The 12,606-nt window shown below is 40.6% G+C and overlaps 1 protein-coding gene across 1 annotated transcript in view; it reads left to right on the forward strand.

Annotated features, from left to right (window-relative positions):
• Nucleotides 1-12,202, forward strand: part of CHD2 (chromodomain helicase DNA binding protein 2) — a 120,537-nt gene extending 108,335 nt beyond the window's left edge. The window contains exons 37-39 of the mRNA XM_008573044.1: nt 48-261; nt 6,654-6,897; nt 11,258-12,202. Of these exons, the coding sequence (XP_008571266.1) occupies nt 48-261; nt 6,654-6,897; nt 11,258-11,591 (792 nt within the window). The 3' untranslated portion in view covers nt 11,592-12,202. The remainder of the gene's footprint in view (nt 1-47; nt 262-6,653; nt 6,898-11,257) is intronic.
• Nucleotides 12,203-12,606: the final 404 nt, after the last annotated feature.

Raw genomic sequence — 12,606 nt, forward strand, 5'->3', positions numbered from 1 at the left:
TATTAAGCCTGGGATCTTGAGCTTCTTTGGTTTCCTTTTACTTAAAGGAGCAAAAGAAGAAAGATGACATGATTGGTGGTAAGAAACCATTTCGACCAGAGGCCTCGGGCTCAAGCCGGGATTCTCTGATATCCCAGTCCCATACCTCGCACAACCTTCACCCTCAGAAGCCTCATTTGCCTGCCTCCCATGGCCCACAGATGCATGGACACACAAGAGATAACTACAGTCATCCCAACAAGAGACATTTTAGTAATGCAGGTAGGTCATTAAGTGGCGTTTTTAAAAGAGGTGCCAGAAAACACAATCATTTCATTTTACAAAGACACAGCTGGTACTTTGTGCTTTATTCTTCTCCAACACTTTGTTGCCCACTCTTTTAATAAGATAAAGCATGAAATAAAAGATTCAGAGGACTTCAACTTCAGATTAAGAAGAACATAGCTACCGTAAACAGACAAATGATAGACCGAGGGAAAAGTTTACATTCTGTATGACAGGTAAATGGTAAAAACTGATAATATTGAAAGAGCCTTTGTAAGTAATAACAAAAAAAATAACCAAATAGAAAAATGGACAAAGGACAATCAACGGAGTGAAGAGACTGTCTATTTAAAGGGAGAAAATACTTTCAAACCATACATCTGATAAGAGGTTGATATCCAAAATATATAAAGGACTTAACTTAATAGCAAGAAAATAACCCAATTAAAAAATGGACAAAGGATCTGCATAGGCATTTTTCAAAAGAAGACATACACATGGCCAACAGGTATGTGAAAAAATGCTCAATATCACTTTTCATCAGGGAAAGCAAATTAAAACTACAGTGAGATATCACCTCACACTTCTTAGAATGGCTATGAGAAAGACAAAAGATAAGTGTTGGTAAGGACGAGGCAAAACATGAATCCTGCATACTGTCGATGGGAATGTAAATTAGTACAGCCATTATGGAAAACAGTTTGGAGGTTCCTCATAAAATTAAAAATAGAACTACCATATGATCCAGCAATCCCACCACTGGGTATATATCCAAAGGAAATGAAATCAGTTTGTCGAAGAGATGTCTGCACTCCCTTATTCACTGAAACATTATTCACAGTAGCCAAGGTATGGAATCAACCTAAGTGTCCATCAACAGATGAGTAAATAAAGAAAATGAAGTATGTATACAGAAGGGAATACTATTCAGCCTTAAAGAAGAAAGAAATCCTCATTGTGACAGCATGAATGAACGTGGAGGATATTATGTTAAGTGAAATAAGCCAAGCACAGAAAGCCGGATACTGCATGATCTCACTTATGTGTGGAATTTTAAAAAGTTGATCTCATAGAAGCAAAGAGTAGAACATTGGTTACCAGGGGCTGGGGGAAGGAGGTGAAGTTGGGGATATGTTGGTCAAAAGATCCAAAATTTCAGTTAAAAGGAGTAAGACCAGGTGATCTGTTGTACAGTATAATGATTGTAGTTAATAATAATGTATTCTTGAAAATCAGAGAGTAGATTTTAAGTGTTCTCACCACACAAAAAAAGTATGTGAGGTAAGGCACACGTTAATTAGCTTGATTAAGCCATTCCACAGTGTATACATGTTTCAAAACATTGTATGCAATAAATATATACAATTTTGGTTTTTCTATTAAAGTTTAAAAGACTGCAATCTTGGGCCGGCCCGGTGGCGCACTGGATAGTGCGCTGCTTGGGAAGCGCGGCGGCGCTCCCGCCTGAGGGTTCGGATCCCACATGCAGACCGGCTCCCGCTCACTGGCTGGGCGAGGCGCGGGAGCAACACCGAGGGGTGCGATCCCGTTGCCGGTCCCCGGTCTGGTACGGGGGCAACACTGAGGGTTGCGATCCGTTGCCGGACACTGAAAAAGACAAAAGACAAAAAAAAAAAAAAGACTGCAATCTTGAAAACAAAGCTTAAAGAAAAGGAATGCAGATTAAATTAAAATTTTGGAAATTTGATTAGGAAAAAATGAACTCTGTAGAGTTTGTATGCTGTAAAAATAAATAAATAAAATTAGGTAATATACAAAGAAGAGAAAATTCAAATAGCCAATATGACAAGACGACCAACCTTGCTTCTAGGGAAATATAAATTAAAGCAACAATAAGTAAATCAATTTTTTTTTATCCTTTCAAATCAACAAAAATTCAAAGGAATACACACCGGTTGCTAAGAGTGTTAATTGATACAGTGTTTTCAGAAAATCTGAAATATCTAAATGTGGAGGCCCTTTGGCAACAGTAATTCCTTTTTTGGAGTCTCTCTGATGAGGATGCTGTTTCAGCCTTATGATGGCAAAAGGTAACTTGAATGTCCATTAATAGTGGAATGGTTAAATGACCAATAGGGCATTTGTACTTAATGTTATTATCAGTTATTAAAAAGAATGAATTGGCTTCTTAGATAAAAATAATTGGAGGGAGGGGCCGGCCCGGTGGCGCACTGGATAGTGCGCCGCTTGGGAAGCGCGGCGGCGCTCCCGCCCGAGGGTTCAGATCCCACATACAGACCGGTTCCCGCTCACTGGCTGAGCGAGGCGCGGGAGCAACACTGAGGGTTGCGATCCCGTTGCTGGTCCCCGGTCCGGTACGGGGGCAACACTGAGGGTTGCGATCCCGTTGCTGGTCCCCGGTCCGGTACGGGGGCAACACTGAGGGTTGCGATCCCGTTGCTGGTCCCCGGTCCGGTACGGGGGCAACACTGAGGGTTGCGATCCCGTTGCTGGTCCCCGGTCCGGTACGGGGGCAACACTGAGGGTTGCGATCCCGTTGCTGGTCCCCGGTCCGGTACGGGGGCAACACTGAGGGTTGCGATCCGTTGCCGGACACGGAAAAAGACAAAAAAGACCAAAAAAAAAAAAATAATAATTGGAGGGAAAAAGAAGCAGTCACAACAAGAATCCATTGTGCGTGCATGCTTTTGAATTTATTGAGGTGACGTTCACATAACAAACATAACTATTTGTAAGTGAACAATTCAGTGGCATTTAGCACATTCACAGTGTCGTGCAGCCACCTCTTGTATCTAGTTCCAAAACTTCTCTATCACGTCAAATGGAAATCCCATATCCATTAAGCAGTTTTTCCCTGTTTCCCCCTCCCTCAGCCTCTGGCAACTACCAGTCTGCATTCTGTCTCTCTGGATCTACCTGTTCTGGATATTTCATATAAATGAAGTCTTATAATATGTGACCTTTTGTGTCTGGCTTCTTTCACTTAGGATAATGTTGCCAAGGTTTGTCCAAACTGTAGCAAGTATCAGTACTTAGTTACTTTTTATGACAGGATAATATTCCTTTGTATGGCTATTCCACATTTTGTTTATCTGTTCATTTGCTGAAGGACATTTGGATTGTTTCTACTTTTGGACTAATGTGAACATTTGAATACTTATTTTTAAGTATATACCTAGGAATGGAACTGCTGGTTCTTCATATAGCAATTCTATGTTTAACTTTTTGAGGAGCCATCAAACTTTTCCACAGTATATGTTTCTATAAGCATAGAGAAAGATGTGAATATATACATTTGATTATTAATGAGTTACCTTAGGATGGTAGAAATGGAGGGGAAATTAGAGAAAGTTAATAACATCCATTGTCTGTTGTTTCACTGGTTACAGTGAACATGAATTACTTTTAAAGATAAAAATGAGAAGAAAGGGTAAAAAGCTAATAGTAAAAATTATATAGTATGTTTAGAAGCATAGTATAAGATTTGTTTTACAAAGATTTAAATATTCCATAAATCAAAATGAAGTATACGCTCCTTTCTAAACTTCTGTTCTAGAATTTCCATTTGATTTAAAGAAGAAATATGTTCCAGTTATTTGGTAAAATCTCAAGCATTTAAAAACTATTTTCTCCATCTTTTCCTCTTTTTAAAAAAATAATTAGAGTTATTCAAAAATCTTTGCCCTCTAATTCCTCCAATATCTGACTTATTGTGAGTTATTTTCTATTATACTTTTTTCTCTTGGGTTTTAGTCATAGGGTCCTGTCTTTTGGCATGCCTAGCTATTTTTGCTTAAATGGGGAACACAGCATTGTAAAAATTGTAGAAGTTCTAGATGATGTTGCTTTCCTCCAGAGAGGATTCACCCTTTCCCCCTCCGGCACATGGAGTGGGGGGCGTTCCTCTTCACTGAGTCCACCTCTGGTTCACCCTTGTCCTGGGGCTTAGCTCTTCAGAGTGCTCAGCTGAGGACCAGTTGCATCACTGCCTCTCCCCTCCCTTCCAGAAGGTCTTAACCTCTCATCTTTGTTTCCTCAGCACCATGAGACTGCCCCCAAACTGCTCTGCTTTTCAGAGGGTTCTCAGTTCAACTTTTTAACCTCCTGCTGTCTGGAGATTCAGCAAATGCCTTATGGGAAAACTGGCCATGTATTTGAAGTCCCTCAAGTCTCCAATGTCACTCTAGGCTAGAAAGACCACGAACAGCTCAGCTGACTTCTATGTTCCTCCAGTAGTGGTCCTCTCCCTGGTAAAATCCCAGATCCTCAGCCTCTTGTGATGCTCAGAATCACAGATCTCTTTAGTGGATGCAGAAGTCAGTTCTTACCTCTTTGAAGTTTTCTGATTTTTGGAATCTTAGTCCTTCTAGTCCTGATTGTTTTAGCTGCTCTTTGATGCCTTTAAGCAGATTGTTTTTTGTTGATCTTGCCTTTCTCAGTGTCCTTGGCAGAGTGTGATTCTGCTGCAAGCTACTCTCCCTGGAAGCAGAAGTTCCACATCCTCTAATCTTAAAAATCTTCGTAGTTAAAAATTAGTTGATCGCCACTTTATTGAGGGGGAAAAAAGCCAATGACTGTACAGGATGATTAGGAGATGTTTTCGTGTTTTTAGATCTAGTTGTATTAGTTAAACTGACTTTTTTCTGGTATTAGGCTGGTTTTGTGTAATTCATATGATGGCACTTATTTTATATTCTGAATCTTTTAAAAGACCTTCTTATTAAGCTAATTACATTTTTAAATTTAAACCTTGGATTTCTCACCCATCTCCTTAATAGCTCAATACTTCCTAAGCAGTGACTTCCCTCATGGAGGATTCAAGAAGAAAGTAAAGCACTGTTTCATTTACTCTGGAAATAAATGACTTGGCTTGAGTTTTAAACATCTCTACTGTTTCATAGGCATTGACACCCTGTTTGAAATCTTATTTTCCATTTGATTTTAAGCCATCTTCAAATAATCCTTTCAGTTGAGAAGGTGTCACTTTTTGATGCTGTTTGTTAATCCCTAGGTTGATTTTACTTTGTGGTGATCCAGATGATCTGATCCATCTGGATCAGCAATGAACTTAAACTACTGATTGTACATTATACTAAAATGGTATCAATTTCTCAACTGCAAAGGTCGCTTGATAGTGTTATTCTTTGGCTCTGTAGAAAAATACTACAAGGTCAGCAAAATAAGTAGAGACATTTATTTGGTGGCATGTCTTGGATCTTAACATAATTGTGGACAAAAGATGTATTTCCCATGAGTCCACATAATTCCTTCTGGTTAATCCTCTGTGTTAGTTTTCTGAGGCAGCACATAACAAACTGGGTGACTTAAAACATCAGAGATTTATTTTCTCATAGTTCTGGAGGCCAGAAGTCTTAAATCAAGGTGTCAGCAGGGTTGATTCTTTCAGGGCTTTGAGAAAGCCTCTGTTTCATGCCTGTCCCTTACCTTCTGGTGGCTGCCAACAATCCTTGGTGTTCCTTGACTTATAGCTGTGTCACACTAATCACTTCCTCCATCTTTAAATGGCCTTCTTCTGTGTCTCTGTCTCCTATCTCCCTCTGCCTTTCTTTTAAAAGGATATCTATCATTGGATTTAAGGTTCAACCTAAATCCAAGATGATCTCATCCCGAGATCCTTAACTTAATTACATATGCAAAGACCCTAATTCTAAGTAAAGTCACACTTAGAGTTTCCGGGTAGACATATTTTGGGGCCACAGTTCAACCCACTAGAGCCTCCATCCCTAGGCTTCTGTGTTTTTGCCACCTTTTCTGATTTAAATGCCTCCTTTTCCTTAGGAGGAAGGGGAGCCTACAGAAGCTAAGATGGATTTTAGTTTGGCCTTATCCTTAAGAGTTAGAGTGCTGATCCAGGTCCGAAGTTAGAGGGATTACTTTTTACAGGAGGAAGTCCATTTCTTTGATGTGGGTAGGGAAGAATAGTAGAATCAGTAAGTGTAGTCTGGAGAGATTTTCAGAGATCAGGCAAAAATTATAGGAACAATAGATTAAATAAACTTTAGATGTGTAAACAGAGGATATTATCTTGTAGCTGTGAAAGTCAGCAGCATTGGTTTCTGAATTACTGCTTGGTTTTAGTTTTTTTTTGAGTGAAACCTTATTTTAAGGGTGTGCCACAGATTGGTAGGTAGGCAGTTACGGAAAATGAAAAGCAATAGTTCTTGAGATTTCAGAAGGAGAGAGGTGATGAGTTTTCTTTTACTTTAAAATTTTGGGGGAAAGAATGTTAGGACTAATTACCATACTGGTACGTTAACCACAACAAGGCCAAGAACGAGGAAATTTAATGTATGTTTGTAACATTTGTCAGCCTTTAAGTCTAAACTTTACCAAAAGTGAAATTCAGCCATACTTGTAGTCATCAGATCGTCTTTCCTTTTCTGCAGATCGAGGAGACTGGCAGAGAGAAAGAAAGTTCAACTATGGTGGTGGCAACAACCCTCCGTGGGGCAGTGACAGGCACCATCAGTATGAACAGCACTGGTACAAGGACCACCATTATGGGGACCGGCGGCATATGGATGCCCATCGTTCTGGAAGTTATCGTCCCAACAACCTGTCCAGAAAGAGACCTTATGACCAGTATAGCAGCGACCGAGACCATCGGGGACACAGAGATTATTATGACAGGTATGCAGAAGGCCCTGAGACACCAGGCATTGACCTCTGTGATGAGCTTTTTACAGGGGGATAGACAGTGACATATATATTAATGTTTCTGTCTATTAGATGATTACTGACTATATCATCATATGTCAGCCACAGTCCCAAGTCTGATCAGATGTCTCTGCCATCAAAGCATCTTCAGGGTACTAGAGGGAAGTCTTGGTGGAGGCAGTTAACTGACACTGTGCTTAGTAATGGTCAGGAGTAGGGGTTTTTGAGTTTCTCTTGGGATTAGGAGTTTTTCCTGAGGGCTGACGAATAGGAGAAACTGTAATTCTTAATCTGGGTCCTGAAGAGTTAGCTAGCTAGAGAAATGAAATAGGTATCACAGGCCCAGGCTAAGAGTAGGCATATAGGAAGGGATGCCCAGAGATTAGCAGGTTGGATAGTTGGACAGGGTGTGAGGGGAGCCTTTAAAGCCAGGTTATAGGTTTTATGTTTTATTCTCTGAGTCTTATGGTTTCATCATTTTACCTGTGCAGGAAAAGATTTTTCTTTTTCTTTTCTTTTTTTTTTTAAAGATGACTGGTAAGGGGATATTAACCCTTGACTTGGTGTTGTCAGCACCACACTTTGCCAAGTGAGCTAACTGGCCATCCCTATATGGGGATCCAAACCCGTGGCCTTGGTGTTATCAGCACCACACTCTCCCGAGTGAGCCATGGGCCAGCACTTCAGGAAAAGATTTTTCTGCCTTTGAGGAAATCTAGTGAAGTGGTAGCTATAACATATTGGAGTTAGCAGCCAGAGTTCGTAAGCTCTGTGCCAGGCTCTCACTCATCCTGGAATCCCTGCCATCTAGTATGGCTATCAGCCTGTGGTTCTTGCCCACCAGGAGCCCATAATTTAATAAGACTCAAAGCCTTTTGCAGTTGTCCCCACTTCACAACTATACAATACCACTAGTGATGTGATGAGCCAAGGTTTTAAATTTATTAGAGCAGGTACAGGAAGAACTAAAGAGGTCTTACCTATATTTCCTAATTTTAGGACTTGGCTATATTTGAACCTCATAGCAGCTTTGGTTCCCTAGGCTGATGACGTGCTTCGTTTGGACTGCATCTTGAATTTAAAGTGGGAAAATTTCATATATACGTCTCAGTGATCTGTTTTCTTTTCGGAAGATCTGGTACCAGCAGGCTGCATTAGCAGAGCAGGTGTAGCCGAGTAGCGGCCATCCCCACTGTCTCCTCTACCCATCACCCTACCCTTCTAAATTGTCTGGTCTGGCTCCAGTGGGCATTTGCCCTGCATTCCTTTGTGTAGGTCTGTATTTCTGTCTGGTACCATTTTTCTTCTGCCTGAAGGACTTTTAGTGTGGGTGTACTGGTGATAAATTCTTTCAGAGTTTATATATATGTCCGAAAGAGTGTTTTGCCTTCACTTTTGAAAGATATTTTTTCTTTCAAAAGTATAAATTTTCTTTCAAAGGTATAAATTTCTAGATTGACAATTCTTTCCAGTACTTTAAAGATGTGGCTGTACCATCTCCTTGCGTTGTTTCTGATGAAAATCTAACCCTTCCTTTTTACATAATGCTGCTTTTTTTTTTTTTTAAATCACTGATTATGATGTGCTTGGTGTGTTTTTCCTTGTTTTTCTTGTGCTTGGGAGTTATTGAGTTTCTTGGATCTGTGGGTTTATTTTTTTCCATAAAATTTGGGAATTTTTACAATATTCTTCAAATATTTTTTCTGTCCCTCTTTTCTCTCCTCTCCTTTGGAGTTTCCAGTCATACCTATATTAGCTTGCTCACAGCTCACTCATGTTTTGTTAATTTTTTAAAATTATATTTTCTCTCTTTCATTTTTCTTTTCAGTTTCTATTGCTATGTTTTCAAGTTCATTAATGTATTTTTTTCAGTGTCTAGTCTATTGTGAGGCCCATCTAGTATATTTTGCATTTCATATATTGTAGTTTTACTTCTAAAAGTTGTATTTGGGTCTTCTTCTTCTTTTTTTTTTTTTTTTAATCTTTCATGTCTCTATTTAACCTTTTGAAATCTGAGCTATAGTTGTAAAAATGGTTTTAATGTCCTTATCTGCTAATTCTATCTTTTGGGTTAGTTTCAGTTGGTTAATTTATCTCATTTGGGGTCTCATTTTCCTGGTGCTTTTCATGCCTAGTAATTTTTGATTAGATGCCAGATATAAAATTTACCTTGTTGAACGCTGGATACTTTTTATTCCTGTAAATATTATGTTGCTTTGTTATGAGATGCAGGTTACTTAGAAGTAGTTTGATTCTCTCAGATCTTGTTAAGAATTGTTAGGCAGAACCGAAGTAGTGCTTAGTCAAGGGCTAATTATTCCCCCAAGGCAAAGACCTTCATTGCACTCTACCCAATGCCCCGTGAATCTGGAGGGTTTTTGATCTGGTGGTAAGAACAGGTACTACTGTGATTCTCTGTGAACACAGGGTACCATTACCTCTAATCCTTCTGGGTGGTTCTTTCCCTGGCCTTAGGTAGTTCCCTCACATACCCTGAGCAATATCCAATTGTATACTTGAGGGGAATCCTCTCTGGATCTTCAAGTTTCTTTCTCTGTGTAGAATTCTCTTGTCTTGCACTACATCCTATGAACTCTGGCTGCCTTAGGTCCCCCCAGACTCTCAACTTGGAGTCTGCTGGCCTCTTCCTCGGTTTCCTCCTTCCTGTGTTACAGCCTGGAAACTCTTTCACAGTAGTGAACAGGGGCAGTTAGAAGGCACATCTCATTAGTGTCCGTCCCTCTAGGATCACTGTTCTTCACTGCCTGATGTCTGGTGTCTTGAAAACCACTGTTGTATATATTTCGTCCATTTCTGGTTGTTTCAGATGGGAAGGTAAATCTCTAGTCCCTATTACTCCATCTTGACTGGGATGTGAAGTAGCCTTATTTTTCCTCTCTCTTTCTCTTATTTATTGAGGTGAAATTCACATTATGTAAGTGAACCATTGTAAAGTGAACAATTCAGTGGCATTAATACTTTCACAGGGTTGTGCAGCTACCACTTCTATCTAGTTCTAAAACACTTTCATCACCCCAAAGAAAACCCTGTAATCATTAAGCAGTCATTGCCTATTCTTCTCTCTCCCCAGCCTCTGGCAACTACCAATCTGCATTCTGTCTCTATGGGTTTACTTATTCTGGACATTTCATGCAGAAGGAATCATACAATCTGTGACTTTTTGTGTCTGGCGTCTTTCACGTAGCATAATGTTTTCAAGGTTCATACACGCTGTAGCATGTATCACTACTTCATTCTGTTTTATGGCTGAATAATATTCCATTGTATGGATATACAGCATTTTGTTTTTATCCATTCATTTGTTGATGGACATTTGAGTTGTTTCCATCTTTCGGCTTTTGTAAATAATGTTGCAATGAATATTAGTGTACATGCATTTGTTTGGATACCTGTTTTCAGTTCTTTTGGATATGTACCTAGGAGTGGAACTGTTTTATTTGATAATTCTTTAATTTTGTAGGAACCACCAAATTGTTACTCACAATGGCTGAACCGTTTTACATTCCTACCAGCAATGTATGAAAGTTGTAATTTTTCCACATCTTTGTCAACACTTATTTTCTGCTTTTATCTTTATTTTTTTAAATATAGCTATCCTAATGTGTGTGTATAGTGGTCTCATTGTGAGTTTGATTTGCATTTCCCTAGTGATTAATGATGTTGAGCATGTTTTCAGGTGCTTATTGACCATTTGTATATTTTCTTTGAAGAAATACCTATTCAAGCCCTTTTCCTATTTTTGAATTGGGTTGTTTGTCTTTTTGTGGTTGAGTTATAGCAGTTCGCTTTTAATAATATAACAAGCAGTTTGCCATGCATGGTCTGAACTATGAATTTTAATTCTCTTCACATTGAGTCCATTTTAAAAATAATTTTATTAACCTTTCACTTACTGTTGAATAATTTAGGTTGATTGTAACTTTTGCTGTTACCAGTAACTTACAGAATAATTTCTGTGGTTCTTTTTCTCCTGTGCTGGGTCAAGGAATATGAAAATGTTTGTAGATCTTGTCAACTTTTTCCTGAAGGGTGTATGGGTTTATGAAGCTATCAGTGATTCTTCAAGTGTGTACTTGTATCACTGCAGGCTTGATGAGGCTTATGTCATTTAATAAGATGTGCCTTTCCAATAGGTATTAAATGACTCTTGTTATTACTTTAGTTTTCTTGTTTTGATTCCTAGTAATGTAATTTGTCTCTAAGTCACTTGGAAGTGTCCTTGAGCCCGAGTGTGTGAGGAAGAGCCAATGGATGATGAGGGGATGGGAGTCTAGCTTTGGTCTTTCATCTGATCCTTGCACCTCTGTTTCAGGCACCATCATGACTCCAAGCGGAGGAGGTCTGATGACTTTAGGCCTCAAAATTACCACCAGCAGGATTTCCGACGAATGTCTGATCATCGACCTCCTATGGGCTACCATGGCCAGGGACCCTCAGACCATTACCGCTCTTTCCACACAGACAAATTGGGGGAATATAAACAGCCCCTACCCCCATTGCACCCTGCAGTCTCAGATCCTCGCTCACCCCCTTCTCAGAAATCTCCGCACGATTCCAAGTCACCGCTGGATCATAGGTCTCCTTTGGAGAGATCATTAGAACAGAAAAACAACCCAGATTATAACTGGAATGTTCGGAAAACATAAAGGACAGCTCGGAAAGGGGAGAGCAGGAGTCATCAAGCACGTGGATATTTTTGGTCTGATCCAACAGTAGCCAGGTATCTAGACCAGTAAGTGGAATTTCTGGACATGCTGCTGCTGTCACCTCACCGGCTGAGGGAGCACTTCAAGGAGCCGGGGGGCCTTTTGTTCGGTCCAGCTTTGATTCGGGTCACCACTCTTGCACTTTGGCACCCCATATTCCAGCCTGGTTCTGGCCTTCCACTTTGATAGGTGCTAGGAGGAGGAGGTGACTTTTTGTGTACCAGCTTCATTGGGCTGTGTTTCCCCAGTGAAGGAATAGAGGATCTTGAGAGTCATGAATGTTTTATTGCCAGGGCCCATGTTCCCTGGACCTTGGTGCCGTGGTCAGGGGAAGGAATTGGTGCATGAAGGCTTCTGGGACCTGATGGACAGTGGGATTTGGTTCCCTATGACATGATGGATGCTGCTGACAGGGAGTGGGGACAAGTGGGTGGGGTCTCACATCATAGGACTTGAACGGGGGAGCTGATGCACCCCTTAAATGCATTCTTGGGAGAAGTGATACACTCAGCCTCAATATGTGAAACCTGTGGGATGGGGATGGGGATGGGGAGGGGTGGGGGATGAAGAGAGAGGGAAACACCTTCCACAGTAGTCCTCTTCCCTACCAACACTAATTTTTCCCACACTGTCTTTGTACATTTCAGAGATTTAGTCTCCGGAGTGGGCTTCCTTTTTCCCCCTGTCCCAGGGAAAGTAGGGTCCCTCTGGCTGACTTTTGAGTACTGTGAGTTAGGCAACATTGACATCAGCGTGGCTCTTACTTGATTGGGGAGTGGGCTGAGTGAGGGTACAGGGTGGGGGGGTAGGGTGGGTGGTCTTGTGGCCAGGGAATCGGGATCCCTGGTGGATTTGATTCCTCTGGTGAGAAGGAAATGACAGGTCCTAGAGAGTGGGAAGCAAGGTAGGCCTGCTGACCACCTTGTTGCTGGAAGGCTAGTGCTGGCAGTGAATA

This window comes from Galeopterus variegatus, unplaced genomic scaffold (assembly GCF_000696425.1).
Source record: "Galeopterus variegatus unplaced genomic scaffold, G_variegatus-3.0.2 Scaffold868, whole genome shotgun sequence".
NCBI lineage: Eukaryota > Metazoa > Chordata > Mammalia > Dermoptera > Cynocephalidae > Galeopterus > Galeopterus variegatus.